At 41.6% G+C, this 20681-nt stretch overlaps 1 protein-coding gene across 4 annotated transcripts in view; it reads left to right on the top strand.

Annotated features, from left to right (window-relative positions):
* ARID4B (AT-rich interaction domain 4B) overlaps window positions 1-20681 on the top strand; it is a 139914-nt gene that overhangs the window by 85179 nt on the left and 34054 nt on the right. For all 4 annotated transcript variants that reach the window (XM_073338149.2, XM_073338148.2, XM_073338147.2 and 1 more), the window contains exons 13-16: window positions 1094-1188; window positions 2603-2700; window positions 6787-7054; window positions 8523-8695. In XM_073338149.2, coding sequence (XP_073194250.1) covers window positions 1094-1188; window positions 2603-2700; window positions 6787-7054; window positions 8523-8695 — 634 coding nt within the window. The remainder of the gene's footprint in view (window positions 1-1093; window positions 1189-2602; window positions 2701-6786; window positions 7055-8522; window positions 8696-20681) is intronic.

Here is a 20681-nt window from a genome sequence, read left to right as displayed (position 1 = left end):
TGTTCGGAGGCCTCTGTTTCACCTACACACACACACATATGAATTGTAATATCTTTAGTGGATTGAGATAAAAGTGAGCTTTTAAATAAAGCTGTAGAGTTTGATTATGATATTTATTATCTTATTGTTAAGAGCCTATCAAATTCACGGCCATGAAAAACGCTTCACGGACTGTTAAATCTGGTCCTCCCTGTGAAATCTGGTCTTTTGTGTGCTTTTACCCTATACTATACAGATTTCACGGGGGGAGACCAGTGTTTCTCAAATTGGGGGTCCTGCCCCAAAAGGGAGTTTCATGCGGGGTCACAAGGTTATTTTAGGGGGGTTACGGTGTAGCCACCCTTACTTCTGCACTGACTTCAGAGCTGGGCTGCCAGAGAGCAGTGGCTGCAGGCCGGGAGCCTAGCTCTGAAGGCAGAGCCGCCACCAGCAGCAGCGCAGAAGTAAGGATGGGCGTGATATGGTATTGCCACTCTTACTTCTGCGCTGCTGCTTTCAAAGCTGGGCAGCCGGACAGTGGTGGCTGCTGACTGAGAGCCCAGCTCTGAGGGCAGCAGCGCAAAAGTAAGAGTGGCAATACCATACCACGCCATCCTTACTTCTGCGCTGCTGCTGGTGGCGGCTCTGCCTTCAGAGCTGGACTCCCAGCTTGCAGCTGCTGCTTTCTAGCTGCCCACCGCTGAAGGCAAAGCCGCTGTCAGCAGCAGCGCAGAAGTAAGGGTAGCAGTACCGCAACACCCCCGCCCCCCACAGTAACCTTGCAACCCCTCCACAACTCCTTTTTGGGTCAGGACCCCTACAATTACAACACCGTGAAATTTCAGATTTAAATAGCTGAAATCATGAAATTTGTGATTTTTAAAATCCTATGACCGTGAAATTGACCAAAATGGGCCGTGAATTTGGTAGGGCCATACTTATTGTATAAATAGAAAAATAAATAAATACTGTACTACGGACATGATATGGTCAGAGTCAAAGAGCTTGCAGTAATATATTTAGTAACGTGAAATAGTATAGGTATAAATTTCTGGTCTTGTGCTCAGTAAAAAGACACACTTCAAAATATTTTAATAATTGTATTCTTCCACAGGGACTCCTATTAATAAACGACCTGTACTTGGATACAGAAATTTGAATCTCTTTAAATTATTCAGACTTGTACACAAGCTTGGAGGATTTGATAATGTAAGTATTAAAGTTAAGATGGAAAGTATTTTAGGTGCATAAAGTCTGAGGAAAAAATATGATAGATTAGATTTAAGTCATAGTAAATAAGACTCCTATACAAAAACTCTAGGTGAACAGTAAATCCTACAACATAATACACCCAGCAGCATTATTAAAAAAACAAACATTCAAACAAATTATATAATCTAATTTCTTTGTGATACATGCGGTAGATCTAATTATTGCTGTATAATAATGTAGTCAGTCAGAATACTTCCTTTTTCTCTGAGGATTCAATGAATACCGGTCTGAGAGAGCCTTTGTTTTAGACACTGAGCAAATAGTAGACTTCTAAATCACTGCACAAGACCTCAAATGCAAGCAATCTGAGTTAAGGGTTCTATGGCATCCTTAACTCCTCCCCATTGTGGATCATATATAGAAGACTGTGCTGCCTGGAATTAGCTGAACTGAACTTGAAGCAGCAATTGGATCACTTACTTGGAATTCCTGGGGAAGTAGGCACTATTCCTACTTTTGACATCTTCTTATAAATTAACTTACAAATTGGTCATGTATATTTATGCAGTAAAATGCAGTGTCATCTTCTGATGCTAAGAAAAGGTCACATACTTAGAGGACAAGATGTGTTACAGTGCCTTTTGAGGACTGTTGGAACTGAGCATACTAAACAGGTTACAAAACTTGAGCATATTAAGAGTGTAAAAAGGCAGTGGAAGAGCTGATAGAGGCAGTTTCTGGGGAACCTGGGTATAGCACCATTCAGGACTTTAAAAATTGCCACAAACAGTTTGAACTGCCTTCTTTATTCTAAATTAAAACTCTGGATTGGGTAAATAAGGTTACTATCAAAGTAAGTTTTTGCTATAACCCACTTGGCTGACTCCTGCAGTTTAAGACTGTGGCTTACTGAAATGCAAAATGACAGAAGTTCTAAACTGATTATAGTAATTCTAGGTTTCAGAGTAGCAGCCATGTTAGTCTGTATTCTCAAAAAGAAAAGGAGTACTTGTGGCACCTTAGAGACTAATCAATTTATTTGAGCATAAGCTTTCGTGAGCTACAGCTCACTTCATCGGATGCATGAAGTGGAAAATACAGTGAGGAGATTAAATCTCCCCACTGTATTTTCCACTTCATGCATCCGATGAAGTGAGCTGTAGCTCACGAAAGCTTATGCTCAAATAAATTGGTTAGTCTTTAAGGTGCCACAGGTACTCCTTTTCTTTTTATAATAATTCTGTGCAGCAGAACAGTGATTTTTTTTGTTGACTAGATTCTTTTGTGGATCTGAAGACATTTTTTTAAAATTGTTAGCATTCATCTATTATTGCAAAGATAATAGACTTAAGTCAGTCTTGTGTTTTGTACTAGATTAATGTGCACAATTGTATTTTGCTGTGTGTAACAGATTGAAAGTGGAGCAGTGTGGAAGCAGGTGTATCAGGATCTTGGAATACCTGTGTTGAACTCAGCTGCAGGATATAATGTTAAATGTGCTTACAAAAAGTAAGTGATACAGCACGTGTAAAACGAATGAAATATGAATGGTGATACCATTGTGGGGTGTTTATGTATAGATTCCAGTGGAAACACCTCTTTTATGAAAAATAGTTACTGTAAATTGTGTATTATTAATTATTTTGGAATTTTAAGACTCAGAAATATAGGACGGGCAGGGACCTTGATAGGACATCTAGTCCAATCCCCTGCACTGAGTCGGGACTACGGCCTTGTTTACACTACAAAGTTATGCACTTTTAATTAAAGCATTTTAATTAAAACCACAGTTGCATGTCCACACTAGCTCTTTGTGTTGGCAGAGCGCATCCACACTAACAGCTCTTGCACTGACAGAGAGAGCAGTGCACTGTGGGTATTTATCCCACTATGCAACTGGCTGCAGGGTGCTTTGGGAAGGGTTTGCAATGCCTCATGGGGCCGGTACAGTGTCACAGGCTGCAGTTTCTCTATCCTATCATTCCAGGGGCATCCTGCTAGTTTGCCAGTTGCTTTTCAACTGAAGTTTGGGGTGGGAAGGAGGCAGAGGAGGTTGGTGTGTCTGGGGTTGGGGAGACAGCAGGCTGACCGACCTATCCTGAGGCAGGGGGAGGGGGACACCCCCTCCAAGTCAGCCCCCGGCTCTGCTCGGCACAGCAGTCTCTCCCAAAGCAGCCCACTCTGCCTGCCTGCCTATGGTTCTGTGATTCCCTCCAAGTTCTCCCACAGCCTCCTCAGCTGCTGGGAGCAGCATCCTGAGAAGCTCTGTGAGTTCTCTATGCTGAGGAATGTCAAAGCAGCACAGCAGTCCTGCTCCCAGCTCCCCGCAACAGCAGTCTGCCAGCTGCTGTATTCCTAGTGCAGGGCAGAACAGGAGCATTCCACCTTAATGGTTAGTTCCCAATCCCAGAGCAGAGCAGCAGGCTCAGCTGTCAGATACTTCCTGGAGCTTTGACAGGGGAGGGGGTGCATGCCTGCAGGGCAGCAGAGATTAAAACAGTGAACAGAGCCGTCACAATAGACATTGTGGGATACTGGTGGAAACCAGTTATGTCAACAAAACAAACAGCAGTATGTACGCTGATGCTTTGTCATTTTAACTTTGCCGCAAAAACCTTTGTGCCTCTCGTTGAGGTGGTTTTATTTTGTCAGCAAAATAGCAGAGTTTTACAAAAGGCAGCTTTTGCCGACAAAACTTCGTAGTGTAGACAAGGCCTAAGTTGTTGTTTACCTCATGCTACACTTAGGATTGTATCTCTTCTGTTATGTATGTTCTTCTTCTCTGTTGTGTCAAACATAAGCTACTTGTCTTTACTTTCAGGGTCCTTCACGACCTCTCCGCACCCTATCTGTCATCTCTGATTTAGCATCAAAAGGTCAACTCTTAACCTCTTATTGACCCATGATATCAGCCTCCTTTACCCACTTGTGAAATTTTTCAAACCAGCGCCTTTGTGCATTCTCCCATTCTGCCTCTCATGCTTGAGAGAAGATTCCTGTACACATCTGCAAAACTAATTCACTATTCTTCTCCCCTTAAAATTCTCCTCTGCCATTAAGCCTATGAAAAACTTGACAATAGCTGGGCCACTGGTGTTCTGAGACTGCTTCCTACCACGCTGACCAATCTGTCTCATGATTTCCTTGTACTCCCTCTTTGGTCTATTTGTATCCATCTGGTGTCTCTTGTTTTACACTTAGATTGTAAGCTCTGTGGGGCTGGGACTGTCTTTTTGTTCTGTGTGTATAGTACCTAACACAATGGAGTCCTGGTCCAGGACTGGGGCTCCTAGGCACTATGATAATACAAATAATAAAAAATAATAATATATATAAAAACTTCTCCAGTGCCAGAGGAACTTAAATCTGTGGGTTTTGGATGGGGGTTCGTTTGCCACAATATCTTAAAACATGTATATATTTTGATGCATTTTTGCTCTTTTTTAAAAAAAAGTACAGTAAAAGCTTTGTTATTCGGCATGTTGGGGGAATGGGGGGTGTTGGTTAGTCAAAAATTCCAGTTAACTGAGCATTATACTTACCAATGGAGGGAGGGAGTTTGGTTGTGGGAGGGGGTTCAGGGCTGGGGGTTGGGGCATGGGGAGGGAGGGAGTGCAGGCTCTGGGAGGGAGTTTGGGTGCAGGAGGGGGCTCGGAGCAGGGGGTTGGGGGTTTCTGGGTGCAGGATCTGGGCGTCGCTCACCTCGGGTGGCTCCCCGCAAGCGGCAACATGTCTCTGCTGCTCCTAGGCGGAGGCTCGGCTAGACGGCTCTGCATGCGGTCTGTGCCCGCAGGTGCCAACTCCGCAGCTCCCATTGGATCTCCAGTGGGAGCTGCGGAGCCAGCGTTTGGGGCAGAGACAGCGCACAGAGCCCCCTGGCTGTTCCTCTGCCTCGGAGCAGCAGGGACACGTCGCCACTTGTAGGGAGCCACCTGAGGTGAGCGCCGCCCAGATCTGGCACCCTGAAATGCCAGTTTCTAGAGCTTTCTGGTTGGCAAAGTTCTGGATAACACAGCTTTTACTGTATTGGGAAAAAACAAAACAAAAACAAAAAACAGAAGGGTAAAACATATAGGAAGGTAAATCAGAGGAGTGGAAAAACTTGCATTATTATACATTCTATACTGCTGTTGTCAAATGTTGGTCCACAAAGCCCTTGATGATGTCCACAGAATGAAGTAATGGGGAATCAGTAGTAGGGGACTGGGATGGTAGGAGGGTGGGAGGTGGTTTGTGAAATGATCTCTCGCTCTGTTATGAAGTGGTCAGTAGAATTGAAGTGTTTGGGGATAGCTATGTGGTATCATGAGAGAACCTTTCACATATGTATCTTTTTGATACTGATATTCCTAGATAAATGAGTAAAAGGTAAAAGATGGTGGATTTAACAAGTTTTGGTTTATTTTTAATATTTATTGTAATGGTAAGACCCTACTTTTGGTAGGTATTAGCCTTATGTTAGTCCAGTGCTTAAAATATTGTGGATTTTCTTTAGATGTTCTGGAGGAGCTCTGTAGTGTAAAGATAAAGATATAGAATAAAATGGTAAAAAGGTGCAAGAATGAGAAGAGGATAAAGGAGGATAAGTACAACATACAAATAAATGTATAAAAGAAAAAGCCAAGCATTTGACTTGTTTGTAATGATATTTATACGTTACTGGGGTAAGGTTTCTGGAACAAGGAATCTCAGCACAGTGAAATAATCTTTGGTAAATATTTAAGTATGGTGTTACCATTAGTATTCTCCAAGAACTTTAAGAAGTCAGTTCAAATTCCGTAGTATTAAGCTAGTCATTGCTAATGATATGATTCGTTTGAATGATCTTCTTTCTGATGCAGATATAATAGCATTTGAGAAAGGAAGATAGAGGGATATGTCCGCAGCAAAATAATAAATGCTTAATGCAGTATTGCAGTAAAAAGTCACTTTGTGTTACAGGGTGACGTACCCCAAATTCACTGAAACCAGGGAGTATTATCAGTTTTGAAGTTTGGAGTGTATTTGTTTCAAGGCAAACCACTATCACTTGTATTGCTTGTTTCTGTCAGTTTTTATAACGTGCCATCACATGTGGCCTATGTCATAACTAATAATCAGAATCAAGTAGGCTTCTTTCTAGGAGGCTCAGAAAATGCCAGTTGTAATGATAAGCATAATTTTCAAATTGGTTTGATAATTCATTCAAGCTGAGAAGCACTTATTGAGTTTCCATATTGCTGGGCTGAGCAAACTGGACACTGCCTTACCTTCGGACTTTTCCTTTCCTGAATTGGTAGAATATTTTTATTCCTGTTTGTGTTCTTAAATGTTTTCTGAATTTTTGGTATTTCCGTAATACTGGTTGATTAAGAGGTATCATTTGCATTTGTTTAAGTATAGTAAGAAGTAGAAACAAAAAAAAAAGAAAAATGGTCAAACTGATACCAGATTTTCACAAACAAATTTTATTAGACAGTTTTAATATAACCTATTTATTGTATCCTATGAAATACATGTACCTTTTTTAACAAAGGTATAAAGAGCTCACTAGGTTAATAGATATGTAAATTAATGTTAGCATGATGTCATGGAATGTAATTTTTCTTCCTTCAGATATCTTTATGGTTTTGAAGAGTACTGCACATCGGCTAATATCGAATTTCAAATGGCATTGCCAGAGAAAATGACAAATAAGCCCTGCAAAGAGTGTGAAAAAGAAAAAGAATTGAAAATGCTCGAAGAACCTGACCAGGATGTAAAAGAAATAAAAGTTGTTAAAGAAGAGCATAAGGAGGAGGAAGACGTGATCATACAACAGGAAGAAACAAAACCAGCTGAGAATGATAATGAATGTAAAGAAAATGATAAACCCACCTTTCTGGTAAAATACTTTGTTTATGTTAAGCCCAGTTGCTAAATTGAGGTAGTGTTTGTCGGGGGAGTAGGAGGTAGTGTATTAAGTAGGGCTGAAATCACCTTGGTTGAGTTAAAAAAGCAAACAAACACCTAAACAGTTCAGCACGTTGTCTTGATAATGCATAGTTCTTTCCTTATTATTAATACTGATCATATCACAGCTTGAAAATAGGGTTTGGTGGCTGACAGCAGCTGCATAGCTAAAGGAGGATAAGTACAACATACTGTGGGCCAGATCCATCTCTGAATGTATGCTGGCTGCTACAGAGGGTCTTGGAGGCAAAACGTCCATGACCTCCTACAGAACAGCTGCAACCTCACAGCTGTTGGGGAACCTTACAGTCAAATCATACCAAAATGTGTGGCCTACTTTGGCCTGAAAGGGGCTGTATCCTCTCAGCAGCTGTAATAGTAGGGTTTCTGTTTTGAACCTGGCTTTAGATTTAGGTCTCAATCCTACAATGCATTGCGTCTGCATGGACACCTTCTATTCCCATCCCCAACCCAAAATCAGTAAAGTTCCACAAGAATTCAGGGGGTCTGCCCCAGGGCAATGCATTGCAGGACTAGGACCTATGCACTTCAGAGGGATCTTCAGGCACACGTTTAAGCCTTTAGAAAGCACCATTGAGGTTGTTGGGATTCTATGTAGACGTAAAGATTTGTCTGAGTGAAGTCATTTGTAAGTCAGGGCCTTAAGATACTCACACACCACCCCACCAAAGACACCTGAAAAGGGTGGCAGGAGCACTACTTGATATCTGTTTTTAAGACCCACTGCATTTAGTGTAAAATCTTTAAAAGGAAACCATCAAAGAGAAGCTTTCAGTTTAAAAATTGCATTTCATAAAAACACTAGGACCTAAGATTATTAAGATGACTACATGTAAAATATTTTTATTTTTCATTTGAATGCTGTTAATTTTTTTTAGTGCTGTTCAGCTTGGAGAATGAAAATTGACTAGTTGGTTTTACTTTTAGTTTAGTTTCTAGTCAGCTTTGCTTTTGGATTCTCATGAATTTGGCACAATGAAACAATTTTGAGTCACATAGAAAAAAAATAATGTTTGTTTTTTGTTCAGAGGTTGTTTCCATTGGAATTGAAAGAAATATAATTGAAACTAGAATTTCTAAAGTGTTTTTAAAGCTTGGTTTTTTTAAAGAAATTTGGGTGCAGATTTGTTCTGGCAGCTTCACTTTAAATGTTTCTTCTATTTAAAACATTAATGGTAGATTCTGTGGCTCTGACTCAAGCAATCCTTCTGCAAAAGTTAAACCTCATTTAATAAAGCAGTATATACTGGGAATGGTAACAATCCTAAATTATTTGAATTATTTCTGCCAGTTGGTTAAGTGTGTTTTGTCTGCCTTTTTTCAAATGTTTGTCATGTTGATTTCTATTGTAGGTTAACTGCATTTTTATATTTTCTTAGGAAAACAAAAAAAACTTGCAAGAATCTGTATATACTCAGTCTGACCAGGAAAAGGAATTCAGTTCAACCAAAACAGAAGATGAAGCCAATCTGGGAGATAAAGAGGAAGAGAATATTAAAGAAATGGAAATTCTTAACACAAACATGGAGGCTGAAGAAAAAGAAAAATCAGGGTAAGAAGGGTTTTTGTAAGTTAAGGAACCTGATGTCACTGATTTTTTAATTAAAAGTATGTTTGAACTTCAACATCAAACGATATTGTGAGACCCTGATCCTGCAAAGACATAAGCATGTGCTTAACTTCATGCATCATGAATAATCCTGAAGTTTATAATAATAATAATGAAGTTAGTGGGGCTACTCACATTGTTAAAGTGAAACATTTGTATGAGTCTTTCGAGGTTCAGAGACTAAATATTTAAAACCCAGTGAGCAAGGGGAAACATACAAAGTGTAAGTAACTTAAGTCTATTTGATGAAAAAATAAGGTGGCCATCCTAGTGGCCTAGTGTTTGTTCAGCTCTGCTACCTGTATGGGATGGATTTCTGGTTCCCACCTCTTGCTCTTGGGAGTGTTTTGGAGATAGTGTTATGGGAAGGGAGTATCTTGCATCTCTCAATAGCAGTCTTTGGTTGAGTAAGGGATGATTTTGACAGGATCAGAAGTTACTCCTATCCAGTTCTCCTCAAGAGAAGGTGTTTGCAAGTGAATTAAAATGAAGTAATATTGGTGCCGGGGCCCAGCTAGTCAGTGGATGAAACAAGGAAGCAGAACATTCCTCCCTGCATGCATGGCTGTATGTGTTCTCCATAAAACAATGGATAGAAAGGTTTTCATATTTAAACGCAAAAAGCTTTGTTCCATGTATTACCTTCGTATGTCTGCCCTGAGGTCAAAATGGAATGGACAGTTCTTAATTAGGCTTAGCATAGCTAACAACTTACATCCTTGACAAGAAATGCATATACATTGTCGTGTGTCTGAGCGCTATTCAAAAGTTGGAAAATCCTAAAACCATTGTGTTTTGAACACACATCCTGCCCCTTCCTCATCTGAGGGTGAGGACAGCCCAAAAGATGATAAAACTTGTGTGGTTGTGCTGCAGGTGGGAACAAGGTGTGCAGAAATGCTCTAGAACTGTGTTTTATGGAGATTTCATTCGCTATACGGTCTGGAATATAGATGTGGCCACTGCACTGGATTTGGCCCATAGGAAATTGGAGAAACCATTGTGTAAATATTGCATCATTGACACATTTCACCATGTAGAAAGGGGATAGTAAATAATTGATTATACAAAAAATATATTATGTAGGGTAAAATAATTTGCATAGTTAAAATATAAAATTATACATTTTTAATTGGAAATCTACCCAGACAATAAGAAAAGTGCAGTGAAGAGAGTTATGCCACTTACTTCAGAACTAAATTTGGCTCAGTGTCTTTAAAATGTCACCTGGCAAGGTCTTTTAAAAGTGTGGGACATCTTTCTAATACTGATGTTAACCAAATAACAATGTAAATGAAATAATAAAGTTATAAAACTATTCTCAAATAATAATTTGTATCTGTTTAACTTGGGACCAGATTGGTTCCTCTACATGAGGAGAAGGCTTGCCTAGAGGATAAGAAGCTCCATGAGTTTCTCCTTGCACAGTTTCCACCAGACTGCTCCATTGTGGGGAAGGCAGGATTTCAGTCCCAGCTTCCAGATTTTAGGATATCTCCTGGAGGCCAGGAGTGTCTTTCTAGAGGTCCTGAACTCCACCTCCCAATGTCTCATCACTCATTCCTTTTGAAACAGGGTTTCCCTGCTGACCTCCTTCCTGTAATCCCTTCTAAACTGGGTTCAGCAACACAATGGGGCTCTGTGCAAAAGTTAATACAGAATCAGGTGATATTAACTTTTGAGCTTTTCACTTCCATTTTAATTTGTGTAGAGGGGAAGCTAAATGTGATATCTGCAGCTTACTAATTCCTCTCCAGTGCTATTCCCTGGCTACTCTTGTATCCTGACCATATTAAGTAGTCTACACAGATCTGAAGACAGGGAGACAAAGCAGCCGAGGTAGCTGACATCTCCCCACCCCTTCTCTATGGGCAAGGATTGATGTATGTGTTGGGTCTTTGTGTGCTGATTGAGAGGTGGACAATCTCTGGGCCAAAGAAGATAATGAAAAATTGGTGTCTTAGTGTTCTTATTGAGTATGTGGAGCATCACTCTTATGTTGTCTGTTTCAAAGAGAACTTTCCAGGGCTTTGGAAACTCATCCTTCTGCTTAAATTAGAATTCCCTCATAGTTAATGTCGCCAAGAATAAAATGGCGAAAGGCTGGCAACTTCAGGACATAAATTTAACACCACTAGTGTCAGGAAGAAATGTCCCCCAGCTACCTCAATGTAGTATTGCATAATTAGGTACCTTCCTCTGTTGTGTGAATTGAATTATTCATTTTGTAATTATTGAAGGCCAAATGGACTATTTTTCTTCAATATGGCATTTCTTATCTTCCTAGAAATTGAATCATTTGACAGAAAAAAGTCCTTTAAGGATACCTTATGTGGAGACATGCCACATATATAAAGTACAATTGAAACAATCTGGCCCAACATTCTTTTTTGTGAGGGGATTTCTCATGGATAGTCAATTAAACTGAAAGGCAACAAGGTACTGAAAGGTGCTTTTCCACACACAGAACAATTAGTCCATGGAACTTACCCCCTCAAGATTGAGGCCAAGAGCTTAGCATGATTTTTTTTTAAAATTGAACATTTATATGGATAACAAGAATACTGACTTTTTATCGTAAGGATTAAAAAACCAAAGAAGATTTTTGAAACAGATATAAGACCTCATGCTTTAGGTCATATAAGCCAAGCTCTAACTAATCAGAATTGGGAAGAAGCTTTCTTTGTGGATAGTTTATTCCATAACAGCCCTCTGGAGGGGTTTCTTGCACCTTCCTCTGAAGTATCTGGTACTTGCTGCTATTTTAGGGCTAGTCTGCACTACCACCCTACATTGGCACAGCTGCACCGATGCAGCTGCGCTGTTGTAGTGCATCTGGTGAAGATGGGCTATGCCAACAGGAGAGCATCTCCCCCCGACATAGTACAGTGTGGACACTGCTTTAAGTCAATGTAACTTATGTTGCTCAGTGGGGTGGTTTTTTCACACCCCTGAGCGACATAACGTAGATCGACTTAAGTGGTAGTGTAGTCAAGCACAGAGACATGACAAGAATATGTAAGAAAGTAAGTCAGCAGCTGTGTTTCACATATAGGAGGTAACAGGTTAACAGATGTAGTGTTTTTCTTCTGCCCTTTGCAGTTTATTCTTTGAGTACTTTGAAAAGTAGCATAATTTTTTATTTAATGTTGTAGCCGTGTTGGTCCCAGGATATTAGAGAGACAGGGTGGGTGAAGGACTTGAAGAAGAGCTCTGTGTAAGCTCCAAAACGTGTCTCTCTCACCAACAGTAGTTGGTCCAGTAAAAGATATTACCTCACCCACCTTGTCTCTAGTTTTTTATTTGTCAGAAGAGGTATATTTTGAGGGCTTTGTGATGAATGAAAGTAAAATTGTAGGAGAGGGATTTAAAATATCACAGGAAGATGTAGGTTAGTGTGGTTGGCTGACAGTCATATTGATTGGCTTTGGACCAAATAAAGCACTATACATTAAAGTTAACTCATACAGTCAAATTTAATTTTGTGTAAAGTAAATTATTTGAGGGGGGGGGAAATGCGTCGTCTTCCTTGCACAGTTGGTGTGAACACCAGTTTAAATTTTGCACTGTTAGTGTAAGCACAAAAAGATCAATTTATACCAACTACATTTGTGTAGCATCATATATAGAGACTTACCCATTTTGTCTATGCATTGTATTTTTGTGTGCATGTGTCATGGGGGCATGTCTCTCTAGCATATCCTCTTTTGGCTGTTGTGGCCCTGTAGGTACATTGCACTCAGCACCTCTTGGGTCTTTTTCAGCAATTACCCAGAGCAGGTTAGTTCAAACTGTTTGCAGAATCTGATTTATTCACAGTTCCAACATATACCCCTTCACATGGTTCGATCTATTAACTCGTTATACAGACATAACTCACTTGTTTAGCCTCTCCAGTTCACACCCACTCTGGCTCCATGTAAAAGTCAGTTTCTCCTCCTGTTCTGGAGGTCGCAGCCCTCCTCCCAGAGCTGGGTTGTACTTCAGACAATCCCTCTTGAGCTCTCCTTACTACAGGAGTCTCCTAACTCTCCTCCTTGACACTAGAAGTAGATTTGAGGTCAGCTGTAGAGCTCAGGCAGTTTCTCCCCAAGCTGGCCCTTTTCCCAATTTAAAAGTGCCGAAAGATACAATTTTAGGCTGATACTTTAACCCCACTAATTTTAATAACGGGTCTTGTGAGGTTATAGCCCAGTACTTCATGTTGAACAGGCTATTCCAACTTCCTGATGTGTAAGTGTGCAAAAGTCTTTTTGTTTTCTTTTGAATGACCTGTCCAAAAATTTCTGAAAAAACCATCACACAGCAGTTCTTCTTTGAGTGTTTGGTTCCTATGTGCATTCCAAACATGGGGGTGAGCATGCATGACATGGCTCTGGAGCCGGAGGGTTTTCTTAACAATGTCTGCTGACGTGCACGTGTGTCATGCGGTGGCTTATGTTCACAGCTGAGGGTATGATAGTGCCGGTCGATGCCTCTCCAGTTGCCTCATACCACGTACCCAGAGTTGGAATCACTGTTCCTTCGCGCTCTTAGTCCTCCATCCATCACAGGCAGTGTGGCATACTCTGCCTCATATGCCCCCACACCAGAGCAGGCAGAGTGGAGGTATTGTATCCCAGCTAAGGGGGGTGGACTTCCTCTTTTGTCACCTACCTCTCTTGTTGTACATGCAGCAGAGGAATGGGTGCCCCAGCACGCACAAAAGTTGACCGTCTCCAGACCAGCCGGCTAAGCGATTTGACCTATTGGGAGAAAGGTTTATTCCTCAGCAGCACTGTAATTTAGGATTGCAAACTACCAGTCTCTGCTAGCCAGATACGATTTTAATAACTATGTGTGGCTAGCAGAGTTCCAGATGAACTGCCACCAGACCAGCAGCAGCAGTTTCAGGCGCTGGTGGACGAAGGGTTCCTGGTCACCAAGGTGGGCCTCCAAGTGGCGGTTGATGCAGCCAACATGTCCTCTTGCTCCCTTGCAACTGCTGTCCTCATGCGCCGGGACTCATGGATCCAGTCATCTGGCTTTCCTTAGGAGATCCAAACTATTATCAAGGACCTTCTCTTTGACAAAGACAGTTTGTTTTATGTGAAGACAGACAAGTCCCTTCACTCTTTGAAGGACTCCAGCGCCACTTTACAGTCTCTGGTGATCTACACCCCAGCTCCACAATGCAGGCACCAGCAACAGCAGTTCCTTTCCCACCAGTATACATCCTACCTGGCCTACTACGAGGGGCAACAGAAAGCCCCATGCAAGCAACACCAGTCCCAGCAACAGAGACCCACAGCCTTTGCCATGGCCATCTCCTCGACCCACCTGAAATCAAAGTCCCAGTTTTGATGGTTTGACTGAGAACTGCAAACGTTGCAAGGGGGGGTCAACCATCATGGCCGCCAGTTCGCTGACTCACCTAGACGAGGTAATGGCGACTAAGGATATTACTTTAATGGAGAGATGGGACAGGGAGCATGTTGCCATTGGCTTGAAGGGTGGCTTTGTGAGGGCTGATAAAATGAGTCCCACGGGGGTGTGAGCCAGAGTATTGGTGGCAGTATGATTCCATTTGAGTCCCACATAAAGGACGCTATATTAATGTGTAGTAATCCATGTAGTATTGAGTATTGAGGAAACCTTTCCTGAAATGTTGGTGTGGTTCATAAACACAGAGGTACCAGGCTGTGAAGTGAAGAGGGCCCAGATTGGGATGCCATACTTGGCTCTGATCTTGCGTGAGGAGATCAAAGGTGGAGTCGTGTACGGGTGGAGAGTCTGAGGAGGTCCATGAACCAAAACTGACGGGGCCAGAACAGGACTATAAGTTTTACGGTAGCTCAGTCCCAGCAAAACTTGCAAAGCACTTGCGGGCGTTGAATGGGGAGAAAAGGATAGTGGAGGTCGCCCGTCCAGGGGAAAAGAGCTTTGTCCTGCAAGTCCTCCCATATGGTTCCCCTGGAACAATAAAGAGGCAACTTGCAGTTCTCATGAGTGATGAAGAGATCCCAGAACGGGGTGTCCCATTTGTAGAAGAGGTATTGGAGTATGGCACTGTGCAATTCCCACTCATGGTTGAGGAAGAGTATCCTGCTGAGGCATCAGCTAGGGAATTTTGGGTGCCTGGGTGGTACATGGCTTGTAGTGTCACATGGTTAGGGCCCTACCAAATTCACGGTCCAATTTGGTCAATTTTACAGGCTTAGGAATTTAAAAATTGTAAATTTAATGATTTCAGATACTTAAATCTGAAATTTCACGGTGTTGTAATTGTAGGGGTCCTGACCCAAAAGGGAGTTGTACGGGGGGAAGGAGGGAGGTCACAAAGTTATTGTAGGGGGATTTGCATACTGCAACCCTTCTGTGCTGCTGCTGGCGGCGGCGCTGTCGTCAGAGCTGCCAGAGAGCAGCGGTTGCTAGCCGGAATCCCAGCTCTGAAGGCAGAGCCGCTGCCAGCAGCAGTGCAGAAGTAAGGATGGCATGGGATGGTGTTGCCACCCTTACTTCTGTGCTGCTGCTGGTGGGGTGCTGCCTTCAGAGCTGGGCGCCCAGCCAACAGCTACCACTCTCCGGCAACCCAGCTCTGAAGGCAGCGCAGGAGGAAGGGTGGCAATATTGCAACCCTCTAAAATAACTTTGCGACCAACCTGCAACTCCCTTTTGGGTCAGGACCCCCAATTTGAGAAACCTTGGTCTCCTCCATGAAATCTGTATAGTATAGGGTAAAAGCACACAAAAGACCAGATTTCACGGTTCATGATGCATTTTTCATGGCTGTGAATTTGGCAGGGCTCTACACATGGTGTTTGATGCACCATTTCCAAAGGTGGATGGGCTCGGAACAGAGGGAGGGAGACTTGGCACTGCCCTGCTTATTGATGTATATCACCACTACAACGCTGAAGAGTAGTTGAACATGGTGGGACCAAATGAAAGGAAGAAACGTCTGGAATGCAAGAGGGACTGCCCTCAGTTCTAACACATTTATATGCATTCTGGCCTCTTGTGGCAGCCAGACACCCTCAGCTGTGTGATGGTGTAGGTGGGCTCCCCTGTTGTGATGGTGGCCTGTGGGTTGGGGTGGTGAAGGGGCTAATAACCATGATTTTGGCAGGGTTGGTCCCCCAGGTCAGGGAGGCAAGAATCGTCTGGGGGACAACTCTGGCCTCCAAATGGTCCATATGGGGTCTGTAGGTGGAGAGGAGCCACAGTTGGAGGCACCACATGCGTAGACATGCAGCAGGGTCACAGAGGTACAGGCTGCCATATATCCAAGGAGGGAGAGACAATGGTGGACCGTGGTACGTGGGTTGTGGCATAGGTCTGCAATTATGGCCATCAGCATTCCGAAGCGATACACTGGAAGGAAGGCCTATGCCACAATGGAGTTGAACAATGCCCCATAAAGTTGATCATCTGTGTAGGTATGAGCACCAACTTCTCATTGATGCAGATACCTCTAGAGATCAGGAGGATGATGGATGAGAATGGTGGAGATGAGTTCTTGTTGGGATAGCACAACAAGGAGTCAATTGTCCAGGTCTGGGTACACCAAGTAGCTGAGGCGGCACATTTGTTCTACCATGACAGCGAAGACCTTACTGAAATCTTGCAGAGCCATCACTATGCTGAAAGGGACGACTCAGAATTGGTAGTGGTGGTGTCCCATCCCGATGCAGAGAAACTTCTGGTGGACCGGGTGAATGTCAATATGGAAGTAGGCATCCTTCACGTCGAGAGCCGCGAACCAAGCCCCATAGGGGAAGAATGGGATAATAGTCGACATAGTCACGATGTGGAATTTGGATTTTCTGATAAAGGTGTTTATTAGCCAAAGGTCAAGAATGGGGCAGAGCTCTGCACCCTTCTTTGGAATGAGGAATTACAGGGAGTAGAAACCTCTCCCCATGTAGGGAGTTGTCACATGCTTTATGGTGCCCTTTGCAAGAAGAGCATCTGTATTTTGTTGAAGAGTGCATTGATGGGAAGGGGAGATGTCCAGAAGGAAGGGGTCTGATGTGGGGGAAAAAAAGAAACTTTATGGAGTATTTGAGATGGATGATCTTCAGTACTCAGTGGTCCATGGTGCTTTTGCCCCAATTGTGAGCCAATGGGGCAAGATAGCCCTCAAAGATGATATAGGACACCGCTTCTTCCTTCCTTGTTTTGATATTTTTGTTTTCCTGCCTTTTAATCACATGACAATCTTTCCATATTATTACTCCTGTAATTAAACCTGCAGTAAACATGATTCCTTTTGAGTCCCACATAAAGGATGCTATATTAATGTGTAGCAATCCATGTAGTTTTCCTGGGTCAAACAAAATAAGGGCCCAAAAGCTATATTCCATACCAAAGCATTTGTATGAAAATGAACAAGCTGAGAGACAAAAATCTAAATATTAAGATTTAAAAACAGCAAACTAAAATTATGTGCAGTAGTAATAAGTCGACGTTCAGCATTTATATTAGACAGCCTGTCTCAAGTATATCTAATATCCAGTCCCCTGATGCATCATCATATTTATAGAATTACAGTTGGAGACCCAAAGACCTATTTTGCAGATGTTTTATTTTTATAGTAGCAGCTAGAGGCCCTAACCAAGATTATAAAGAGCCATTGTGGTAGGCACCGTATATAAACCCATAAGAGACAAGTATCAGGGGGTAGCCATGTTAGTCTGTATCCACAAAAATAACAAGGAGTCTGGTGGCACCTTAAAGACTAACAGATTTATTTGGGCATAAGCTTTCGTGGGTATAAAACCACTTCTTCAGATGCATGGAGTGAAAATTACAGATGCAGGCATTATATAATGACACATGAAGAGAAGGGAGTTACCTCACAAGTGGCGAACCAGTGTTGACAGGGCCAGTTCAATCAGGGTGGATGTAGTCCACTCCCAATAATTGATGAGGAGGTGTTAATTCCAGGAGAGGCAAAGCTGCTTTTGTAATGAGCCAGCCACTCCCAGTCCCTATTCAAGCCCAAACTAATGGTGTTAAATTTGAAAATGAATTTTGAGTTCTGCAGTTTCTCTTTGAAGTCTGTTTCTGAAGTTTTTTTGTTCAAGTATAGCTACTTTAAAATCTGTTACAGACAGTCCCTGCCTCAAAGAGTTAGTACTCTAAACAGACGTGAGAGATAGGAAGTGTTCTTATCTTCATTTAACTATAGGAACTAAGGTGCAAAAAAGATTAAATGTCTTGCCCACTGTCACATAGGGAATCTTTTGCAGAGCTGGGAATTGAACCCAGATCTCCTTGAGTCTTAGTTCAGAGTCTTAACTAAAAAGCCAATCCTTTCAAGCCAGATAATGTGTTCAAATAATGAAAAATATTTCCCACTTTAGGAGGGCCATTCTGATTTTGACCAAGCGAGGATAAAAAGGTTGAGAGAAGATTCAGCACCCCAGAAATCTACAGATCCCTATATTAACTTAACACTTAGTTAGATTAGACTTACATTTGTTTATTATTCTTATTTATATATGCTGCCATGTTGTTGGTACTGTACGTATGATTAGATTTGGTTTAGACCCCATCCTGGGGTTGTGCAACAATCCTAATCAAATGAAGTTTTATTGGCTAAAGATGCTCGGAAGAACTTTTACAGTAATGACTAGTAACACTCTTTCTGTCAGACACAATGGCCCTAAAGATTACAAGGTGTAGCACTTTCCCACATAACACATACTATTTCATGCATTCATATTTATTTATTAATATACACGCACAGTGGATATGTTTGTATTTGGCCTATGTGCCTCTGTATTTACTGAGAAATGCTACTCTAGAGTAAATTATGGTACCTATAATTTTAAGTAGTTTTCAAATATTTAAAATGTTTTAAGTTCCCTCACTGTATTGTTTGAGCTTTGTGATATTCATGTATGTGTGTGTGTATTTACACATATTTTAAAATATTTGCTTTATTATTACCAGATATTTTAGAATTATAAATGCTCCCTCCTGCCTTTGATTTTCTGGTTCTAAGCAAGGGCTGAAGCTTCCACTCTGTGGAGTTTGAGGGTGTCTTTAGCTGGTTGCTGTAATGTAAATAAGTGAGCTGCTTGCAAACCAGTCCTTCTTACCAGCTCCTTGGTATTGTTTGGGTTGTTGGAACACAATTATGGTAATGCTCCATTTATGGTGGTGCTCCATTGTCTGCCTTTTCGACATAAATGCATCTCTCCTGCTGTGCAAGGGAGGGGGCTTTCATATTGCTGCAGCTTTGTCATAACTATTGGTTGGTTTGTTTTTGTTTGCTTTTATTTTTAAGATTGTGATTGTTGCCAATAGTCTTGTTTTTTTCCATTTTTATTAGAATTTGAATGAACAGCAATGCAAGAAATCTGACATTCACATGCATGCATAGATAGCCAAATAAGATTTCTACCATGCTCACTGGACTACCATGGCCACAATTTTCTCTAAGAACTTCTGCTTCACAGCATTCAGTTCCTTTTTCTTCATCTTCATGACTGGGTTTGAGATCTTGAAACAGGAGTTTATGGCCTTCATAAAACAGATTCCACTCTTTCCTTGCAACTTCTGGAACATGCTTTTCCTTTCACAGAGTTCATTCAGGGATATAATCTGGCAGTTCTACTATTCCCAAAATACGAATATTCTTGGCTTTTGTTTGGTTTTCTAGATTCTCCAACCTGCGATCTAACCAGGCCACTTCTACTGCACTCTTAACTGCAACCATCTCTGATGATATTTCCTTATGCTTCCTGGCATTTCCCTCTCTACCTGTTACAGTCCGCTCTCCACCTTACCTACTTGACCATCCAAGTTGCTCAGCTTTACAATGAGGGTTTCAGTATCCCTCCAGAGAAGTCCTGGTAGACTGTTGTAGAGTCTGTTTTCTCATGAAATCCATTGATGCACCAAGAAAGCCACCATATCTGGTGGGTGATAAGAGGAGACTCCAGACTAGTCCAGGCCTGTGGGTTGCTTCACAGTCGGCTGCACCGTAATTGGACAAACTTTGGAAGAGTCCTTGTTTTTCCTTTTCAGGCATGATTTTCCTCTTTCAGAAATCATTAAGGATTCTGCCATCAGGTTTTGAAAAAATTCTCTCTAATAAAGTTTATTTCATTAAAATTGCCAGAAAATCTCCATGGCACTGAAAACTCTCAGGCATGTCTTGCTTCTACAGCAGCTTGGCTCCACCCTCAACCCCTGTCTGATACTTTTGTTTCCATAACTTTTTTTTTCTTAAGTCCTTAAAATTACTGTAATCATGAGCTGCAGTTTGCTAGGATTTGTAAATTACAGCAGCACTGGAGCACTTTGAGAGCACCTTATTGAAAGCTAAGTACCAGACAGGTCTAGGTCATGATTGTCAAGGAATTCTCCAGCCTATGGGCCAAATCCTGGTCTCAGTGAATTTAGTGGGAGTTTTCCTGTTAATTTTTGGGTCAAGTATTTGACTATATGGGAGAGATTGGAGAGGAAAAGAGTTGTAAAGTAGCTGTTTAGTTATATTTCAGTTTAATAACTTCGGTGGTTTTAATTACATAAGCAAAATAGACCATTTGAAGTATGTTGTATAATTGATGTGATATTCATTAATACAAAACTCTGTAGACTTTTAAGGATGGAAGTGTCTGTTTAGTAGAGTCCTCTCTATCCTTGGTGTGTATTGAATGTGACAGATATATTTTGGGTTAACTGATAACATAGTACATCGGCACTCTGGGAGGTTTAATTTTTTTCTTATGGCACATGCATGTATGCATGCAATGGGCCATATCTATTCCTGGTACAAGTTCATTGAAATCAGTGCAGTTGTGCTAGGGATGAATTTGGCCCACTATTTGGAAATCACATGGCAGCTAATTAAAGAATTGTGATTTGATATCGGCCAATTGCCTTTGGTAGAAAACAGTAAAATGTTGTTTGATTCCTTTCAAAAGAGAAAGTG

This window comes from Lepidochelys kempii, chromosome 3, assembly GCF_965140285.1.
Source record: "Lepidochelys kempii isolate rLepKem1 chromosome 3, rLepKem1.hap1, whole genome shotgun sequence".
Taxonomy (NCBI): domain Eukaryota; kingdom Metazoa; phylum Chordata; order Testudines; family Cheloniidae; genus Lepidochelys; species Lepidochelys kempii.
This window is presented reverse-complemented; position numbering and strand designations above follow the sequence as displayed.